At 40.3% G+C, this 22,311-nt stretch overlaps 2 protein-coding genes across 4 annotated transcripts in view; one reads left to right on the top strand and one right to left on the bottom strand.

The window, feature by feature from the left end:
* Positions 1 to 8,618, bottom strand: part of Psma1 (proteasome 20S subunit alpha 1) — a 135,028-nt gene extending 126,410 nt beyond the window's left edge. The window contains exon 1 of one of the 2 annotated variants that reach the window (XM_052714507.1): positions 8,054 to 8,618. In XM_052714507.1, the coding sequence (XP_052570467.1) occupies positions 8,054 to 8,322 (269 nt within the window). In that variant the 5' untranslated portion in view covers positions 8,323 to 8,618. The remainder of the gene's footprint in view (positions 1 to 8,053) is intronic. The other variant, XM_052714508.1, reaches the window with a different exon arrangement.
* A 61-nt stretch (positions 8,619 to 8,679) lies between these two features.
* Pde3b (phosphodiesterase 3B) overlaps positions 8,680 to 22,311 on the top strand; it is a 141,631-nt gene continuing 127,999 nt past the window's right edge. For both annotated transcript variants that reach the window (XM_052714500.1, XM_052714501.1), the window contains exon 1: positions 8,680 to 9,741. In XM_052714500.1, the coding sequence (XP_052570460.1) occupies positions 8,797 to 9,741 (945 nt within the window). In that variant the 5' untranslated portion in view covers positions 8,680 to 8,796. The remainder of the gene's footprint in view (positions 9,742 to 22,311) is intronic.

Here is a 22,311-nt window from a genome sequence, read left to right as displayed (position 1 = left end):
TTAAGTTGAAAGCAGGTCTTGAGAAAGAGTTGAACAAACAGTGAGATCTAGAGATCTGGTTGGTCAGGAGACTGAGCTAGACTGAATAAGAGAATTTTCATACTTGAAGAGTATACTTTAGAGGTAGCCAGAAAAATATATATTGCAACAACACAAATATTTAAGAAACAGTAATGATAACTCTAGAGATCTGTAAAACTCAGAATTAACAGGATTATGGGAAGTCCTGAGGGAATATGGGAGGTAAGGAGCAGGGTAGATGTAAGAAAAATAAACATACGCACTTGCTTGCGCACACACGTGTGCGCGCACGCGCACACACACACACACACACACACACACACACACACACACACACACAACCTATTCATTGTTATCTACCTTAAGTATGTCATTTGATTTAATACATAATAAAACTCCAAGAGCTGGACATAGGCATTTTATAGATGAGGTAGGTAACATGAGACACCAATAAGCTCCAAGGTTATGGAGCTACAAAGTGGTAACTAGAGTAGACCGACAGTGAGGTTCTTTACTCACATCATGCTGCTTTCTCTTTCCAATAAATCCTCAGAGCTGCTGTGCTGCTTCGGACAGCTTAGTCATCCACATACAAATACAAAATTATTTGCTTCTATTTGCAATGATCATGTATAGGTGGTTCATTTAGCAGTTCAGAATAATACAACTATAATTTTATTTTCAATTCCACCCTGTTAAATCTATAAAACAATAGTTCACATTTATTGACGATGCTAGTTAATGCATCAGATGAATTCTCTTGAGCTTCTCTTGCAAAAACAGCATGAATAAATTTTAAATAGGTTTAGCAGAACGAGCTGACTCCCACGTTTTTCTTGGTGTGCTCCACTGCTGGCTCTGTTTGGAATTCAGAAATGACTGCTGTCTGGTGTAAAAGGCATTTTGCTCTTGCTGCCTCCTGTAGATTGCTCTGCCTGGCAGTTTGTCACTCTCCTGGGCAAGTATCCAGCTTGTGGTAGTGAGGTGGTTTTGTGGCAGAACTCCACAATTAACCACAAGTTCAGTGTCAACGGTAGGCTGCCACCGTCGCGGCTGTGATCCTTCTGGTCTGCTGGTATAGGCAGAGTTGAAGAAACTCCTGCTTGTCTAAGGAGGGAACAGGAAAACTTGGAAAGAGTCTGCATTGCTGTTTATTGTTCAAGGTTGAGCTTTTAGATGTAAAGCAAAATAAAAAAAAATCCAGGAAATTTCAGAATAATAGTTAGATATTTAAGACCTTTACCAGTTACTATATTTTTAAAACTCATATCAGTGAATGTTTGGCATAGACATAATTGTTGTTCTGAAAATTATAAAGTAAAAAAGGAAAAATTTTCAAGCATTAGAATATAGTCTTTTATAGCAAAAAAAATCTAGGTATTATCACTTGATTTAAAAATTTAAAGTTCACCTACATTTCTTGTAAGAATTTAGTTTATACTATAATTTAAATCAAACATAAGTGTGTATTTTTTTGGTAAACTTAAGTGTCCATTTCTTAATTTTGTGAAAATGGATATTATAAATATTTATAAAAATATGGAATCTTGTTTTCTGTTAAATTATTTAAGGGATTTCTATTAAAATTCTTTGATGAAGCCAAAAATATCAGAGAACATATAACTGAAAGTCTGATGTGTAAAAATTGCTTTGAGAAACACAAAAAGTGATCACTTGTGATAGGATGAAGATTATGTTGGTCAGGAGACTGAGCTAGATTGAATAAGAGAATTTTCATACTTGAAGAGTATACTTTAGAGGTAGCCAGGAAAATATATATTGCAACAACACAAATATTTAAGAAATAGTAATGATAACTCCAGTTCCATGTTGCATAGCATCATCTCTAGCCCCCTCATACTTAATACATACTTTTTTTTTTTTTGCCACCATATACTTTATGGGTATAGGGTGCTTGGAGTTAGCCAAAAATACAAGGGTTGCATTTGTACAGAATTTTGTACTTGCTTGCTTCCTTTGCTCAGATTCTCTTTTCTCCCTACTTTACTTAGGTAACTTCCATTTGTCTTTTAATACTGACCCAGACATAACTTCCTTCAACTGCTCCCAGACCCTTACTCCTCACATGCTATTCCCAAGACAGTCTAGGTAGGTGCTCTTGCTCTGGCCTTCCTGAGTGCAAAGAGTCTAGTTCAGCTCTCCATCAAAGATTCTATTCCTCTGATCTTTAGTAGTTTTTTACTCTTCTATGTTCCACGAGACGATGGAGCATTATCATTACAGTATCTTTGTTATCAGGGACCAGACACTTAATAAATGAATGCACCTATTAAGGATGGGATAGTAAATGTTTGTGGAGAAGGGTGTTACAGAGGAAGTGAAAGTGAGGGAATGAAAGGACAGAGATGAAAAAAAGAAAGTATGGAGAGAACTGTCCTAGAGAAGGAGATACAGTGAGACAACATGAGACAGATACACAGTGGGGGCATTCTGACAAGAATAATTTTTTTCTTTAATAGTTGTCAATACTTGCAGCCAAGTTTTGTTTATTTATTTTATTTTATTTTATTTTATTGAGACAAGGTTCTCTGTGAAACAGTCCTGGCTGTCCTGGAACTCACTCTGTAGACCAGGCTGGCCTTGAACTCACAGAGATCTGCCTGCCTCTGCCTCTCAAGTGCTGGGACTAAGGGCGTGTACCACCACTGCCTGGCTGTGGCAGAGTTTTTATGTGATATGTTGCACTTTTTAATAGTTTATGTGTATATGCCCTATTTCCTAGAGACAGCTGTAGCTTTGAGGAAGTTCTGAAGAACTGTTCATAGTCTGTTTGTTTTTTTAATATAGTGCACTAAGTATTCTGCAAATAGATACTTAATGAATTAAAAGTAAGGGGCTGGGGACACATATAAAGTGCTTACTGCATGAGGACCCAAGTTTAAATCTTTACTACCCATTTAAACGTCCAGTAGGCCTAGTTTCCAACCTATAATTCTAGCACTAGGAAGCTGGAGATGGTATCCCCAGAACAAACTGGCTAGGAGACTAGAATTGGTGAGCTCTAGGGTCACCTAGAGATCCTATCTCAATGAATAAGGAGGTAAATCTTGGGCCTCCACAGTATACATATGTACCCCTACCCACTGTATACCCCCACACATGCATACACATATGGATACCACATACACAGAAACATTAAAAAACAAAGGTGTTATTATTCCTAGCCACTTCTGGGGTCACATGACCCCGCAGGCACTGTCAGCAGCCAGGCAAAATGCTTAGTTATTCTAGGACCGTACATTCTAGTAATCCGTTTGCAGCATGATCATGTAATCTATGCACATACGTGGTGTAGCTACATAAGCCCATATATGCATGTGCAAGGTGACCTATAAAAGCAAGCTCTACCCAATCCCTGCTTTCTCCCTCTCACCAGAGGTAGCTTGTCTTTCCCCCCTACCCCCCATCACCTTTCTATTCAGTAGGCCTACCCACAGCCACCCTTTCCCTCCCCTAATACAAACTCTTATAGTGGATTCTGTTGTACCTCGTGTTTTCTCCCACCTGGTAAATAACGCCGATAAATAAATAACAAAAGGAATAAGTAAAAGGCAGACTCCAGCCGGGCGGTGGTGGCTCATGCCTTTAATCCCAGCAGAGCTAGGCGGATCTCTGAGTTCGAGTCCAGCCTGGTCTACAGAGTGAGATCCAGGACAGGCACCAAAACTACACAGAGACACTCTGCCTCGAAAAACCAAAAAACCAAAACCAAAACCAAAAAAAAAGGACAGACTCCATTCTGAGAAGGGTAGTAGTTAGAAGAAAAACATACTGTTAACCTTTGGACAAGAGAATTGCTTGCAATTTCAAAACAGAATTGTTTTTATTTTTTTCAGTAAGTTAGTAAATGTTCATTCTCTCATTCTTTTTTTTTTTTTTTTTGGTTTTTTGAGACAGGGTTTCTCTGTGTAGCTTTGTGCCTTTCCTGGAACTCACTCTGTAGCCCAGGCTGGCCTCGAACTCACAGAGATCCGCCTGCCTCTGCCTCCCGAGTGCTGGGATTAAAGCAGTGCGCCACCACCGCCTGGCGATTCTCTCACTTTTTCAAAAATCTTACAAGATTCAATGTAACTTAAGGGAAAATATTAACATTTAGAAATTTGAAACCTCAATGACACTGGTTAACTTATTCCTGAAGGTTTCTTTGATATTTAAAATGTGCCAGATTTCTTTCTATCTTTTTTCCTTGACATTGGTTAATTTACTTATTCCTGAAGGTTTCTTTAATACTTAAAATGTGCCAGATTGCTTTCTATCTTTTTTCCTAAAAATATGGGCTGTAATTTACTGAATTCTGTGAAGTTACGTTTAGGAAGAACATTCAGGAATTTTTTTTTTTATTTTTCCAAGTTCAATTCAATTAACATTCCTTTTTCAGGTATTTCAGAGGTTTCAACTTTATTATTATTTTTTCCTATCAAGGGTTCCACATATTGGTTTAGCTTTGAATAGGAAGTGCTAGAGACCTACTGAGTGGTCTGAAATTTTTATTTAAAAAAGAACAGTCTAAGGCTGGGTGTGGTGACACATGCCTTTAATCCAAGCACTCACGAGGCAGAGGCAAGTGGATCTCTGTGAGTTCAAGGTCAGCGTGGCAAGTTCCAGAACAACCAGGGCTCAGTAGAGAGACCCTGTCTCAACAAACAAACAAACAAACAAATACCAAAACAAAATGAAAAGCAGCCTATCACTTGCATAACATTTTCCTTTGAAAAGTGTTTGAAAATCATGGTTGAAAGTGATAACATAGGGAACAGTGTTAAAAATCTTTTAAAGAACTAGTAAATATTACTCTCTTTCCAAGGCCTCTTAGTAAATACTTCATAATTTCTCTACCTCCATCCTTCTCTCCTCTTTTTTCATCCCTCCCACTTTCTCTCCTCTTTTCCCTTCTTTTGGTGTTTTGAGTTAGGGTGTAGGATAGCTCAGGTTGCCTTTGATTTCATGATCCTCCTGCCTCAGCCTACTGAGTGTTGTGCTAACAGTCATGTACCACCATGCCTGGTTTCTCTTAGCTATCCGAACCTGAGTTGTCGGATTATGCGAGTTTTGTCTGACAATAGAGATGAGATTCCCAGGTCTTATTCAATTTCCTGTCCTATATTTTTTTCTAGTTACATTCCACAATTGTAATTATAATAATCACCATAGGTGCAGCAGCCAAGATTCATTGAAAACAATTTGATTTTGGAAAGGAATTTCTGGGAATATTGATCTAGAACTGGATTGTCTTTACTTCTGGGTTTTAGAGTTAGGAAATGATCCTATCAAAAACAATAGTTGAAAATACAAGTCACAAGGATAGGAATTAGTTACTAGAAGATAGAATAGGAGGAAAAATGGTTGAGACCAAACATGAGACCTCTTTTTGGCTTTACTAAGAACCATTTTTGATGCATCAAAATGACTAGCACCAGAGGTTTCATCAGATGCAGAAGGTATTCTAACCGCTGGGCAGACCCTAGTGCTGGAATGTCTCAAACGGTGCTTGTAAGGAAACACAGGTTATAGGCAGGTAACATCTGTCAATGGTAAAAGTGTCCTTAGGCACTAAACTAGTTTTTAGGGCCAGTTCTAGGCTCTGAGAAGGAAAAGATCAGGGCAGGGTTCCTCCAAAGTTAGTGGATGTATTAGCGGCTTATTGTAGTAGGTATACCTTTAAGGGATATAGAACAAAATTCTCACCCTTTGTATACATACGGCAACTCTGGGTATTATTAGAACAATATAATACACAAGGAGTTACATTGTTCCAAATGACTTAGGAGATGAGTGGTAAGCACCAGGATTCCATGTCAGTAGAAAGTGGAGAGATAGGGATCAAACCCAACTCAGGTAAAACGAGGCTGGGCTAGAGAGAGCTAAGAGAAGTTAGGTATCTATATTAGGTCTTCTGTCACAACAAACAATGGCCATAGATTCTTGAACCTCAGGATGAGAACAAAGGGAATCTATTAGTTGTTTAAGTTTGGCAGAAGAAGAATTAATTTGCCCTCTAAGAAATGCAGCCTAGTAATCTTTGACAGAGACTATAAATAGAGAAGGGAGCTATTATAAACATAGCTAGCTCATTCTTTTTGTTAAGTAAACTTCTGATGGTCTTGTCACAAGCCTTACGTTTTATTTTAGAATCTTCAGGTACTGGGTTGGTGTAGAGAGGGATTTGCTTCATCCGTTGGATACTGAGAAAGTTGGGTTTAAGACCTACAAAGATCTTGATGGTAGCTAAAAGATGTTTAAAGAATTGCAAAATAAAAGTTTTGTGAAAGCGGCTTTGAATTTTATTTCTAGGCAACAGTTCTTTGTACAAACACCTTCATTTTCACTTATCAACACTGAAAACTTGGGTGGCACAAATAATTCAAAGGTTGGTTGTGTCAATTTGATACCTCCATGGTTTGGAATATGGACACTATAGCTTTCCAAAACTAGAAGACTTTAAAAGTCATCTAAGTTAAATTACTTCCTTTTACAATGGAAAAGAATGAGTTATTTAAAAGCCATGACTTGCTTACTATCAGGGCATGAATAGCTGGTTGGAATGCAACTCAAGAAACAGCGTCTAGTACACTACTGTTTTCATCACCATGTCTATTCTATCTCAGATGACAAGCTCAGATTTAAAAATCACAATACAATAACTTTAATCTAAACCTGCTTTTATAATTTATTATTTTAAAAAATTACCTAAAATGGGTATTTTAGTAATGTTCTTTTGTCATGCGCTTCTATACAAGCTCTAAATATACAGGCAAAGTTTCCTATTTAATCTTCAATTTAGTGTGTGTGTGTGTGTGTGTGTGTGTGTGTGTGTGTGTGTGTGTGTGATATGACTTCTATGTACAGGATTTAAAACACATATTTGTTGAGTTTAGCTAAAATGAGCCCCCACTTTCATTTGTCCAGCAGAAAAAAGACCCAATGATTTTTTTTTTAATCATTTAGGACATTTAGTAACTATTAGAACACTCTATTAAATATTTTTCCTTTATTCAATACATAGAAAAGCCCAGGAAATTCTGGTCTTTCCCCACGTTTGTCAAATTCTTATGTTAATTCCTCAGTGATTTCTATTATGTATGTGAACTATGTCCATATATGAAAATGTGCTGCTTTAGGCCATGGCTGTGGGCTGAGATTAATTGGTGAAAAATAGGCCTGTTTGTGGGATTTACCACACATTAAGGTTTCTCATCTCCCTGGAAAAATGTGAAATTAGCTTTTTGAGAAAAGCAGGCCTGTCATGAAGTTGAAGGGAGAATTTCGGTGGAGAGAAACAGTTCACACTCTCTAAGGAGTTATGCCTGGTTGGATTCCAGGACAGTCCCTTTCGTTCAGCAAAGTTCTTTCTCCCACTTCTAAGTCGGTCTTTCCTAATGCTGTTCCCACTTTTTTCTTTCCTAATGTGGCCAGTTCCATCAGTCCTTCACAGAAAGCATCTTATTTGGCTTCTTTCAAGGTCATCCGATTCGAATCGATGAGTGGTCTTAGTACTATGGAACTCCCTTCCCTCCTTTCCCCCAGAAAACACAGTTGCACACAAAAAGTCTCTTACTTGGAAAGAACTTTTGGGACAGCCAAGTCTAGGCTGTGGTAGAGGGACAGAGGGGGTGAAGCAGCGCATGTGTGGCAAGGATACCAAGCATAGGACTTGGATATTAGTTCTTAGCCTCACTGAAAAAGGTTCCTCAGCAAGATATGCTTGATGTCAGAGGGCACTCTCCAGGGGCCCTCCTCTCTTGAGCCACTGAAGGCATCACTCGGGCCTGCTGCAGGGCCCCCAGAGTCCAGGTAAAACAGTGGAGGCCAGATGGAACAGTGCTGAGTTTCTTCATCCTGACCCTGGGGTTGGCTGACCCTCCCCCTTCACACGTCTGGATTCGGGCTGTCCGACGGCACACCGTGAACCTACTCTCACCTCGTTATGTCCACTAGGCACTTCCCTTGGGGTCCGTCTCCCCGAGACCTCGCAGTGACCTGACTGAGTCTTGCAGGGCCGTGCGTGACTTACCGCCTGTGACTGGGCTTGGTGGTGGTGGGGTGTCTCAGGACTACGGCCAGTCCCTCCCATCTGCCCAAGAGCACGTCGCTCTGTGTCAGTCCGGGCGGAGGGGTTCCAAGCGCAGCGGTCCCACTCTCGGTGGCCCCGCGCGCGCGCGCGCTACCCGAGGGGTCCGAGTCAGTCAGCCTGACGCGAGGGAGGGGCTGAGGGAGCGGGCTCCCAGGAGCGACCAGCCGGGCCGCGGGCGCGCGCTCACCCGCGGGGTCCCGGATGCGCATCCTGACGGGGGCGGCGGCCGCCCGAGTGGCGACCGGCCGAGTCACGGGAGCGCGCGCGGGGGGCCGCCGGCGGGGCGCGCTCCCGGCAGGGGCAGCCGCCGCGGGGGGGAGGAGCGCCCGCTCGCGCGCCCAACGGACCAGGCTGCAGCCGTGAGGTAACTGCTGCAGCGCGCGGGAGCGTGGAGGCGACGCCGCCGTCTCCTGTCCCGAGCGGTGTCTGAGGTGAGGGGGGGCGGGCAGAAAAAAAAGAAGAGGCGTCCGCGGCGGCCCCGGGACACAGACCAGGCCCTCCGGCCACTCTCCTCAGCCAGCATGAGGCGGACGCCGCCGCCCCTCAGCCCGCGCGCCGGGGATCCCGGGTGGCGGCGGCGGCGGGCGCAGCCCTGACCGCTCTGCGAAGCTCGGGGCGCCCGGAACGCGGAGGGCGCGGGGTCGGCGAGCGCCAGCGGCTACCCCGGCGGCCCGGGGGGAGCCATGAGGAAGGACGAGCGCGAGCGGGACGCGCCAGCCATGAGGTCGCCGCCGCCGCCGCAGCCGCCGCCGCCGCCGGCCGCCTCGCCCCCCGAGAGCCTGCGCAACGGCTACGTGAAGAGCAGCGTGAGCCCGCTGCGCCAGGACCCTCCGCGCGGCTTCTTCTTCCACCTCTGCCGCTTCTGCAACGTGGAGCCGCCGGCGGCCTCGCTCGGCGCCGGGGCACGCCTCTCGCTCGGCGCCCTGGCCGCCTTTGTCCTGGCCGCGCTGCTGGGCGCGGGGCCCGAGCGCTGGGCGGCCGCGGCGGGCGGGCTGCGGACGCTGCTGAGCGCCTGCTCGCTCAGCCTCAGCCCGCTCTTCAGCATCGCCTGTGCCTTCTTCTTCCTCACCTGCTTCCTGAGGCGCGCGCAGCGGGGCCCGGGCCGAGGCGCCGCCGGCTCCTGGTGGCTGCTGGCGCTGCCCGCCTGCTGCTACCTGGGCGACTTCGCGGCGTGGCAGTGGTGGTCGTGGCTGCGCGGGGAGCCGGCGGCGGCGGTGGCGGCGGCGGCCGTGGCGGGCCGGCTGTGCCTGGTGCTGAGCTGCGTGGGGCTGCTGACGCTCGCACCCCGCGTGAGGCTGCGCCACGGCGTCCTGGTGCTGCTCTTCGCCGGCCTGGTGTGGTGGGTGTCGTTCTCCGGCCTCGGGGCGCTGCCGCCGGCGCTCAGGCCTCTGCTGTCGTGCCTGGTCGGGGGCGCCGGCTGCCTGCTGGCCCTGGGCTTGGACCACTTCTTTCACGTCCGGGGAGCCTCTCCTCCCCAGCGCTTGGCGACTGCCGCGGAGGAAAAAGTGCCTGTGATCAGACCCCGGAGGAGGTCCAGCTGCGTGTCGCTGGGAGAAAGCGCCGCCGGTTACTATGGCAGTGGCAAGATGTTCAGGAGACCGTCGTTGCCTTGCATTTCCCGGGAACAGGTAGGGGCTCTTGGGCGAGCAGGGGCTGCGGAGAGGAGTGCGGAGGGGAGCGCTGCTCTGCAAGCGCGTTTGGCTCTCGGTGGAAAGCGAGGGGCAGGAGCTGATGTTCTGTGCTGGTGAGGCTGCTCCCGGTACTAGGGGCTCTAAAAGAGCAGAAGCCAGTGGCTTCCTTCCTTCCTTTCTTTCTTTTTTAAATCAGCGAGTGGAAGTGAAATAGCCCACTCTCCGACTTGACTTATGCAGGTGGAGAGCTTTTAAGACTGAGGTGACTGACTTGAGGTTCAATAGGTTGACCACCCCCACTTTGGACATACTAGGCTTCTACACACGGCATTTTGGTACCATTGATCTGTTTGCTATTGAAGTGAGGATATCTGCCTGGAGGTGACCAGCAGCCTTTAACATGAGAGTGTATATATGCGGATTTTCAACAGTAAGGAGCTTGTCAGGAATGATGATAACTGAGAGGACAAATGAGTGTTTTTATAATTAAAAGAACAGAAATGAGACTTAATTTAGATGAATAGACAGCAGCATACACTAATGCAATTTAAAGTTTTTACAGACTAACTCATGGGCTTGTGTATTTCTTGCATAATTAGGAGAAAGTTTTAGCAATTTAACCTTTAAACTTAGTAATGTGTGGAAAGATGCCCAAAACATTTCCTCCTCCACCCCCATAGGCTTTCATAGTTTGTTTTTTTAAAGGAATTGGAATCATCACGAGGGAATGAACTTGTATCTCTATAGTGTTGGGAAATCCACGTACCACACCAAGAGATCCTTTAAGTATAGCTATTATATATTGAACATTTGCCGAGTGCAAATACTTTTACGTTTATTGTTTCGGATCTTCCTAAGGACTGTGTTTGGTGGGGTGACATTAACATTAGTTTACGCAGACGTGTATTCGGGCAGACAGGGAAGATACAGGGCCAAAAAGTGGCAACTTTAGGGTCGGATTAGATTTTTCAGTTCTGGGAGGTGTGTTCTATGCAACTTAGAGGGTAACTGTAGCGGCTGTATGGAGGATTGTATATCCTTAGCTGTCAGATTTGCTGATTAGTGATATTTTTCACACTGTGACCCAGTAGATGGGAAACAAACGTTTCTTGTTCTTTACACATTTGAGGCACTGGTCTCTCTGTGTTTTGTGTTCTTTTCAAAATAATCTACGAGCCACTACATTGATTTTATGGCCTGCTAAACACTGATCTATGTATCACTATGTAGTGTTTCATGAGACCTTTTTATGCTGCCCCTTGATTTTTTTTCTTTTTCTTTTTTGAGACAGAGTCTTGCTGTGTATTCTTGTCTGGCTCTCCTAGATGGGCCTTCAACTGGAGGACCCTTCTGTCTCCTGTTCCTGAATGTACCACTTTGCTTGACTTGGGAGGCCACTGTTGTGCTGTTGTTATTGTCCAGATGCTAGGAAAAACAAACAAAGCAGTTACACCTTTTGTTTTCTAAGTTTACTACTGGCAATAGTAGACAATGTGTAGAAAAATGTTTATCAAGTGAAAACTTGTTAGAAGATTAGCTGTCTATCAGATGTGTCAGCTATTTTCATAGATTGGAATATGTTTGACTTTTATGTGACTAGATTGCATTTTAACATTGGAAAAGCCTTTTAGCATAGTTTCACCACTTTTGTAGAGAGTTTTTAGGCAAATATTACAGTTTAAATATTTTGGTAGTAATTTGTTGGTAAGTTATGAACAGTTACATATGCTCTTTTGTAAACTGAAAAATTCTAGTCTTCCTAGTGTGGTTCCTTTGCTATCAAGTCAACTTTTTTTTTCATCCTTTAAGTGCGGTATTATTCCAGATAATGCCACTTATTATTTGTAATAGAAGAAAATACAATTCGTGTTTGTAAAGACAGCATATTTTCTTAGAGTAGAAAACCCTTACTCAGATTCTGCTCTTGAGTAAAAACATTTTGAGTGTCTTAAAGTATATGCTAATAGTTTAGAGGTTTATACTTGGGTACTTACTGTTCAGTGCTCTGAAGTGATACTATTTGGGCATTTCTAGATAAGGGTATTTTTAACCTAGCAAAGATTACAATACAAGAATTTTTATTTATGCTGTTCTTGATGTTTAACATAGAGGATTTGTGCTTTTTGCCTGTGTTTTATGTTAAAAAGTTAAGAAATCAGTACCTTTATGGAAGTAGAAGATCAAGCAGTCTTCTAATTGTTCAAGTGTTATATATGATAATTGTAAAATAAGAATTTAGGTGAAACTTGACATAAGGGAAATGATCTGGATTTGGAGGCAGAGGTTTAAGGATCAAATCTTGGCCTTACTGTTTAACTTTGGAGACATCAATGAACTTATCTGTGTCTGTGTACCAGCAAATGAATTCTATAATATCTTCTGATTCTAAATTAATTTCATTCAGTGATTTTTTTTGCTTTCAGTATTATATAAATAAAAGTATATGGATTCACAAATGAATAATTTTAAAAAAAGGTTTATTTTAATATTGAAGATTATCCCTGCTATCCCTGTATATTTTCCAAGGTATGACTGGGGAGAAATGAACAAAACTGCATTTTTTTGAGAGAGCTTTCTTTTAAAAAGTGAATTCATTCTTGTGATAAAATTGTTGAAACATCTTCTAGCATTTAAACGTCTTTATTAAAATCTTTGAAAAACACTTGAAAATGCAAAAATCAACATAAATGTTTTTGTTTACATGAGAATAGAGTTAGAGTAATATTTGACTTTTTGGATGTTATATTAGATATGATGCTGAAAATAACGGCATGAATGTAAAATATTTCTATTATATTTGTAATATTAAAATATTGTATTTATGTCAGTTCTTAGGTAAGGTCCTCTTTTAGAAACATACTTAGGAATTTAAGGTTAAAATCTAATTATTGCTGACTGTGTTCTTTGGAGGGTTAATAGAAGCAGTGAGTTTACAGTTAGCCAAGAGTAGGCTCCAACTAAGAGGAAGTTTCGAGCAAAATCAGTTGTCTATAGGAAAGTTGTGACGGGAACCGAACTGCATTTCTGCTCCTTCAGTTATGTATCTCGGAGTGTAGTGGTCAGCGCAGAGCACTGCCATTGCATGTGTCCTTACTTCAGTGTGAGCTTTAGAAAAAGGAAAGTTAGTTTGTAAGAGATTTTTTCTATACCTAAAATGCCAAGGGCTTTCTAAATGGTTAGGTAAATATTTAAAAATCTTGTGGCCTTAATGCTCATAAATACTATTTAAAGTGTTAATTTTATTTGAAAAAAGTGTGCATATGTAATGTGAAGACTTAAGAAAAGGAGATTTTAAAGTGTGACTATTTAATGTCCTCAAATAATTTTCAAGCCATAACTCATTGTAAGTTTCTTTAATAATATTGTAATAGTTTTGAAATTTATTTCATAGCTTCAGTGAGCATTTTAGTTTCATGTTAAAATTTGTTAGTAATAACAGCCTACAGGATGGTTTTTCTCCTCTTGTTTCTCTTGGATATATGCTGCCACTAGGTATCTTTCAAGAATAGAGACTTGGCTGGTTTCCTCACCCTCTTAAAAAAAATACTTAGCAGCTTTTTATTGTACACAAGCTAAAGTTCATGCCCTTGACCATTGCTTGCAAAGACCTTCAAAACCTGCTTTTAGTCCTTTTCATTTTTTGTTTTAAATTTGTTATTATTTATAAATACAATTTATTATTTATAAATATAATTTATTATTATTTATTATTCATTTTTTATTTTAGGATTTGTGGATCACCTACCCAGTGTTCATATTAGTTGTAGCTATTTGAGGGTTGCTTATTGTTAGTGAGCTTGTTGTATACTTTTTTCCTTTGCTTTTATCTTTCCTAACAGTTGAGTTCTCCTTTAGGGAATAAATAGGATTAAGATATTTGGACAGGTAACTAATACTTAATAGGTAAGTGGAGAACAAATCTTTACTGTTGCAGAGTTGATGATATAGAAGAATAAAAGTTGACTATGTGGCAGAATATTTTAATTATATTGGATAGTAGCATTTCTATAACATGTTTTCATATACTGAATGAAAGGCACCCACAAGTAAAGCTGTGAAGTTTGTTTTCATCGTTCTTAGGCTGACTTCCCCAGTGATGGGGCTCATTTCTCATTCTCTTCTCTTTTAGGAAAAAGAGCACACTACCAGGTCAGCCTATTTCCCTAGCACACTCTCCAGGCTTTCAATGTCCCTTCTAAAGCAGAGAGAACCCCAACATGCTGAAAAGCTTATCTTAGTGTAAATGTTTGTATAGATGATATTGGAGAAATTTAGAGTTTAATTGAAATCTCATTACATATAAGGGAGAGAAATTGAACCTCAGAAGAATGAGAAGATTGACTCCAGTTTATGCTGTAAGATGCTGTGAGTGAGGCCTAGAACCTAGATACTGACTTCTAGTTCACCTGTACTTTTCCCAAAGAGCCCATGGACCTGCCTGCAGTCATAGTTTCCTAAAGCTGTAGTTAATTTTCCAGGTATTGTTAATTATGTAATAAAGAACAATGTCCTTAGTTATAGGAAGTCGGGGTAAATAATGGGAGAGATGGGGGAGGAGGGGGTTTAGGTGGGTGTCTTGAAAATCAGAGTCCATAATAATCCTCTTGAAGATGTTACGTTTATATGTTATGTACCTGGCTTTTCAAGGTGTAGTCTCAAACTCCAGTGCCATCCAGGCCAGCCTGGTAATGAATCTTGAGACAGGGGAGAGTGAAGAGAGAGTAGAGAGCAGAAGTGAGCTGATGGAGTGCTGTGTGCCAGGATGCCTGCGATAGCTGGATTCTGTCTGTGGGTACTTCTTGACAGGTTATAGCCTTGAGCTGCTGTTCACTTTGTTATTTACAAGCATACCTAGCGTTATGTAGGTATTTGTTAGAAGCCTATTATTTTGGTAGACCTACCAAAAGTCAGAAGAGTGTATCTCCCAGTGTTTTGTTTTCTTCTTCTGTAACCTAGAACTTTCTTATCAGCATTGGATTTTCTAGGAGGCATATTTGACTAGTTCTTCATTACATGCATTTCATACAACTTGTGTTCAGCACATTTTTTTTTTTTTTTTTTTTTTTTTTTTTTGGTTTTTCGAGACAGGGTTTCTCTGTGTAGCTTTGCGCCTTTCCTGGAACTCACTTTGTAGACCAGGCTGGCCTTGAACTCACAGAGATCCACCTGCCTCTGCCTCCCGAGTGCTGGGATTAAAGGCGTGCGCTGCCACCACTGCCCGGCGTGTTCAGCACATTTCAAATGTATTTAATTATAATTGAAATTTTAAATGAGAAATGTCATACATAAAGTACTCTATATACCTGTATATTTTATATGATTTAAGGGAAACAAAACAAAACAGGTAACATGGTCACTACTTGCTTCCTGTGAAAGCCCTTTCTTCCCCATCCGCTCTTTCATCACATTCTTCTTTCTCAGGCATTATGCCCATCCTGTTCATTCCCTTGCTTATTTTAATAACCTTCTATGAATGTATACCTAAATAATATATGTAATCCTGCTTGCTTTTTAAATTTATATAACAGAAATATGCTGCATACATTTCTCTATAACTTCACATTTTGCTTGACAATTTCTAAGGTACATCCATGTTGAAGTGGATAGTTGTATTTTATTTTTCAGTGTTGTGTATTATTTCATTGCTGGAACATAGTAAACTTAGTTATCCTTTTTATTGCTTGTAGACTCTTGAGGGTTTTTTTTCATTTTTTTTTGCTATTAAGAATAGTGTTATGAAAATTCTTGTTATTATCTCCCATTACAAATGTGTGTGTGTGTAGAAGTAGAATTGTTAGGTTACACGTTGTGTTTATATTCAGCTTTCATGTCTATAAGCAGAGTAGAAAGCACTCTAAAGATGCCTGTGTTCTAATCCCTTGAGTTTCTGTGTTACCTTATATACATAGTGGAGGGACTTTACAGTTGAGATCAAGTTAAGGATTTTGAAATGGGGAGATTATCTAGGATTATCTGAGTGGGCCTGGTGTAATCACATAGGTTCTTAAAAAGGAGTATGTAGGCGGACTTTTCTTTCCTGCTCGCCAGTTCATGAATAACCAACACAGAGACTCAATATTAATTATAAATGCTCAGCCAATAGCTCAGGCTTGTTACTACCTAACTATTACATTTAAATTAACCAATATTTCTTATCTGTGCTTTGTCATGTGGCTTTGTACCTTTTCTCAGTATGGCATGCCCATCTTGCTTCTCTCTGCATCTGCTCACTAGTCCTGACTCCACCCTACTTCCTCCCAGCATTCTCAGTTTGGCTCTCCTGCCTAACCTTATCCTATTCAGCTGGCCAGTCAGCTTCTTTATTAAACCAATAAAATAATACATATTCATAGTATACAGAAGAATTATCCCAAAGCAAGAGAAGAGAGAAGCAAGGCAGAGAAGGCAGTGGGACAGTGGAAACGGTGCTGGAGGAAGGCAGTGTTAGGCTTCAGTTAGTTTGCCTCTGCTAGTTCTGTTATTATAAGTATAATGAGCCAGGGAAAGCTAGCCAGGAAAAAAGCTGGAAAAGGCAAAGGACAGATTTCTTCAGAAAGTAGTGAATCCATGCCAACCCCTATACTTAGGTCAGTGAGACCTGTGTCAGTCAGATTTTTGTCCTGTAAATCTGTGACACATTTGCCTTGTTTATGTCTTTGTTTCATTACTGGGATGTACTAGATTGCTAGAGCTGTAGCAACAAAGTACCACAAGCTGGCAATTTAAAGACTTTAAATAGCCTTACATTTCTGGAGGCTAGAAGATCAAGATCAAGGTGCCCCCATGCTTGGTTCCTTCTGAAGACGTCTATAACATTTTTATGACTTGCTGTTTTGGATATGCCAAGCTCTGAAGATTCTAAAATGGCAAGTACAAAGTATTTCAAGGAGATCACATACTAATAATAGAAGATATATAATGATGTGGTAATTATAATTTGATGTGGTAATTAATGTAATAAAGGTATGAACTAGGTATCACGAGACTGTCATACAAGAGACAGCCAACCTTCTGTACAAGTTAGAAAGCCTTCAAGAAGTATGCGACAATTTAGCTTAAATTTTAAAGGAAAATAAAAACTAAAATTTTTACCTCTGTGCTTTTACAAGGAAATTTTAAAAGTCTCTTGTTATCTCCCTTCATTCTAAATACAAAAATAAGTGATTTTTTAAAAATCAGCCTAGATTTTGAAAAGTCATATAAGGGCTGGAGAGATGGCTCAGCGGTTAAGAGCACTGACTCCTCTTCCAGAGGTCCTGAGTTCAATTCCCAGCAACCACATGGTGGCTCACAACCATCTGTAATGAGATCTGGTGCCCTCTTCTGGCCTGCAGTCATATATGCTGTATACATAATAATTAATTAATTAATTAATAATTAAATAAATAAATAGAAAAGTCACATAAGATAGACCCTGTGAAATCAGGTAAGCTGTTTACCATTCAGTTGCTAATCAGTACTAACAACCAAAAAAGATAATAAGTTCTGCACCAGAAATGCTAACATCAATAGTAAAAAAATAATACAGGTAATAAATTTTACCTAGATTTAGAAAAGAGATTATTCTAATACAATAGAATGATTGTAAAGTGCTTACCAGCCCTGTGAACTAAGAATTGGGCCCTGTTGTGCAGCTAGAAATGTATGTGGAAAACACTATAAGATGCTAAATACCATTTCTAGTATAGAACATGCCTCTGAGAAATATCCCAGTTCAAGGGGGCAGGTGAGATAGCTCAGTCAGTCAAGTTGAGGGAACTGGAAAGATAGTTCAGTCCGTAGAGGGCTTGCTGTACAAGCAAGAGGACCTGAGTTTGATACACAGAACCCATTTAAAGAGCCTGATTATGGAGGTGGATGCTAATGATACCATTGCTACAGAGGTGGAGACAGGAAGATCCCTAGGGCCTCCTGCTTATCTAGCCTGATTGATGAGCTCCAGAGTAATGAAATATATAATGATGTTTTTGAAGATGACACCAGAGGTTGCCCTCTGGCCTTTACAAGCACACACATGTACTTCTGTACATACACACAAGTGCATTTAAAAAAAAAAAAAAACTCCCAGTTGACAAAGACTAGAAGTCAAACATTTAAAAATACCTTTTGTAAAAATTTGTGAAACTACAGTTGTTGAATTGGCATAATCAGAAAATATTAGGACTAGATGTATACCTCAGGTGTAGAGCAGTTGCCTTGTATATGTGAGTCCCTGGGTTTGATCTCCTTACCAAAATGAAAAAAGCAAAAACAAAAACAAAAACCAAAAAATAAAACCAAACAAAAAACCATAAGACTTAAGATCCCTCCAAAGAGATCAAAGTAGGAATCCTGTGAGGTTATTAGACATTGAAGTCAACTTTCACTTGAAGAGTTTCTGCCATCTTCAGAGACCTTACATATTTACTTCTGCTATGAATGCTGTGTTAGAATACAAAGCCTAGATATGTTGAAAGTAAGGAAACCAGTAGAAAACCTCTGTATAAAGCTAAGACCTTTAAAAGTGCTACTTGTTCCATTGTAAATAAATTAAATATGGCATTCAAGATTGGATTCCTAGTTTGACCTTGACACAAGGGAGCCAAAAAGGATTTAAATCTCCCCTAATATATTTATGTGTTATCACAAGATGGCTTCAATGTGTGTGTATGTGTACAAACATATGTAATAATTTTAAACTTAACTTGAGGTCAAATATGCTTAATTTTATAATCAGTTATTTTTATGTGCAAAATTCGTTCACTGTAAATACATTCATGTAGCTGTGTAGACATTAACCACCATTTATATATATAGAATGATTTTTACCTTTCCAAACTGAGTAGTACTCCATACCTGCTAAACTAATACCTCTCCATTCCTCCCTTTTCTTAAGCCCCCAGCGACCACCATTTTCCTTGCTGTCTTGGATTTGACTACTTTAGGAACTTCATATAAATTATCGAACAATAGTTGTCCTTTCCTGACTGGCTTATTTCACTTAGCATTATGATTTCAGAGTATGTATGTTGGATGGGGCTATGTACTAGATTAGGCTGCTTCCACCTTCTAGCTATTTTGAATTATGCGATGTTGTAAACATGGATGATTGAGTTCCTGCCATTAGTTCTTTATGGCATATTCCCATAAGTAGAACTATTGAATTCTATCTACAAGTGGCTGCTTTATTTTATTTTATTTTTCTGTGTTATTTATATATGGTTATTTTAAAAATTTGTTCTTTGAATTATAGCCAGGCAAGCTAGAGTAAGAGTAGGTTATCTCACGAGGTAATAATTTGGGTATCCGGAATGTTCAAGGGAAGACCAACCCTGCTGTAAAGTATACATATGCCTCAAATAGGAATCAGACAAAATCTTTTTAAAAATTTATTTGCTTTTATTTTATGTGCATTGGTGATTTGCCTGCACGTGTGTCTCTTTGAGTGTGTCAAATCCCCTGGAATTGGAGTAACCGACAGTTGTGAGATGTTTGGGTGCTGGAAATTGAACTTGGGTCCTCTGGAAGAGCAGCCAGTGCTCTTAACTGCTGAGCCATTTCTCCAGACCCTGACAAAAATCTTGATATAATCTCCCAACTACAATAGTCTATTACTTTATTCTCCCAAGTTTATGAAAATTGAACCTTGTGGAATGTGTTTGATTTCCTTTTCCTCATTTCTCCTTGTACTTCCCGATAAAACTGTTCCTGACCTTCTCCCAACGATACAGTTTAAATGCCATCTTTCTTTTGCTTGTTTTTGAGATTGAGTCATGTAGCCTAGGCTGGCCTTGAACTTGGTTTGTAGCCATGGATAATCTTGAATTTCTGGTCCTCTTGCCTCTACCCACCAAGTGCTGGGATTATAGGTATGCCTGTCTTTCTGGGTTTAACAGTATTTATTGTGTATGGAAAATGTGCCAAGTTTTGTTCTATGTACGTTTTTGCTCTAATAGAGTGTTAAAAATTCCGAGAATAAAGTACAGTGAGATAACTTGAGGTAGTTTGATTACTGTGATGCATGGACAAAGCAGAGCTTAGTAGTGGACAGAGAGACGCTAAGACCGGACTTGTAGAGGCACAGGTGTGTGGCTTTCAAGTGTGACTGTCAGGGAAAGCCTCTTCGAAGAGGTGCTGTTTTAACTGGCACATGAATGTTGATCAGGAACTGTCGTGCTGCGGGGAGGCACTTAACCAGGCAGAGGACTAACAAAGGTAAAGGCCCCATGGTGGGAAATAGCTTAGCATGCTTTGGGGTTAGAAAGAAAACAGTGTCTAGAGAGTGGTAGAAATGGTAAGAGTGTGGATCTCAGAAAGGCCTTGTAGACCATGGTAGCATTTGCATTTCATTATAATTGAATCCTAATGAGAAGTCATGAGACAGTTTTATGATATAATTTATATTTTAGAAAGGCTATTCTGGCTTATTTATGGGCTGTTGATAGAGAGTAGCTATAGTGGAAGTGGGAAGATAGGAGGCTGTTGCAGTTGTCCAAGTGAGAGAGAAGTATCTCAGGGAATTTTTCCTTTCTGTCTCTGTTTATCGATACTTAGATATTCTTTTAAAAATAGTTTGTAGTGCTTATAAATAATGTTAAAATACCTTTACATGGTATTTTAGTTAGGTGTGCAACTGCTGTCATCATTAGATTTGTGGTTTCTTAAGCATAGGGTAAAAATCTCGCCGGGCGGTGGTGGCGCACGCCTTTAATCCCAGCACTCGGGAGGCAGAGGCAGGCGGATCTTTGTGAGTTCGAGGCCAGCCTGGTCTACAGAGCGAGATCCAGGAATGGTGCAAAGCAACACAGAGAAACCCTGTCTCGAAAAACAAAAAAAAAATAAAAATAAAAAAAAATCTCATCCTTCTTCCTTATATATTACTATTAGCATTTTGGGTAGCACAAAATTACTAGTTTGGTGTTTGTATTGGTTAGTTTTATTGTCAACTAGACACAACGTGAGAAGGGAGAACCTCAACCAAGGGATCACCCAAATCAGATTGATTCTTGGCCATGTCTTGGCCTTGATTATTGATTTATGTGGGAGGGCCCAATCTACTGTGAACAGTGCCACCCTGGACAGGTGGGCTTGAGACTGGATAATAAAGTGAGCACAGATCCAGGAAGCAGCTGTCCTCGATAGGTTTTGCTCTGGATTCTTGCCATGACTTCTTTCAGGACTGTTACTTGGAAGTGTAAGATGAAATAAACACTTTCCTCCTCAAGTTGCTTTTGGTTATAGTGTTTATGACAGCAACAGAAAGCAAATTTGAACAGCGTTTTATAAATTCCTACTAAATAAATTCATAGACGCTACTATCACCTGAACAGAAGGCTTTCTGCAGTTAGTACAGATGACACAAATCAGTAGCTACAGTGACCTAAATTTGCTATGGAATAAAACACATTTCCTCATACTTTATATGGGGAATCAGTATACACAGTATGTAGCTGAGAAAAACCTACTAATAGAAAGCCAATAGGTTTTTGTAAGGGCTGAAACAAATCAGAAAGATTTAGGAAAATAAAACCCAGAAGTTGTCTGATTGCTGTATTGGATAAAGGCTGGCCGGGTGTGACAAGAGACAAACATACAATTGACTCAAATAAGATGGATGCTTATTTCCCATGTAGCAGGACACACATTAAAATTAGAAGTTTTTTCATGGGTTCTGGCCTTCTGATGCTTTGTTATCTTTAGGGTCTTATCTTCAAAGACTGCTGACACTGTGAAGAAAATGGTGCTAGTGATTAATATAATTTATTTAGGTCCTATAATTAATTTGAAACTATTGAAATAGTGGTTAGTTTTTAACGTGTAGAAGATTTTTTTATTAAAATAATTTGAGACATTCAGAATTTTAAGTGATAAGAAAATATCCACAGGATGACCCTATACCCAGAAGTATGTAGACAGCATAGATTGGAGTCATTGGGTTATTAAATTTAAAAAAAAAAAAAGAGGTTAAGAAGTTGGTAGTACATAGAGGTAGGCGTGGATATGGGAGGAGTTAGGGATAATAGCTGGGGGTGAATATGATCAAAATATACTGTATGAAATTCTCAAAGGGGATGGCTCACATGCAGTTTGGACATGGGTTCTGTGTCTGGAGCCCATGCATTAAAACAGCTGACCTTGCCTTAAAAAAGTAGAAAGTGAGAACCATCCTGAAAGTTATCCTGTGCATGTAGGTCTGCATGCTTACATATACATACACAATAAGTAACTAATTAAAAAATAAAAATCCCCAAATGTAAGCTTACTATTTAGTTATATTGATTTTTTTTGGTAACATGATACTGTTATTAAATCCATATAAAATATCTCTCAGATATCCTTTTTGCTAATAGGTTTGTAAGTGAATAGGCATGTCTGAACTATGATGTTGGTTAGATTAAGAGGATTAAAGTGCATTTAACTTGTGTTTTCAACTTATGATGGGTTTACTGTGGTATAACTCCATTGTAAGTCAAAATGTATCTGTACTCAGAAATAGCTGAAGAATACCTGGATAGATCCAAGAGTAGATAGAAGTTCCTGAAGGAACTTTTTCAACTTAGTCCACAAATTGAACTGTGATGAGATTAA

This window comes from Peromyscus californicus, unplaced genomic scaffold (assembly GCF_007827085.1).
Source record: "Peromyscus californicus insignis strain IS unplaced genomic scaffold, ASM782708v3 Scaffold_4__1_contigs__length_199733344, whole genome shotgun sequence".
NCBI lineage: Eukaryota > Metazoa > Chordata > Mammalia > Rodentia > Cricetidae > Peromyscus > Peromyscus californicus.
Note: the sequence above shows the minus strand (reverse complement) of the source record. Positions and strands in the feature narration are given on the sequence as shown.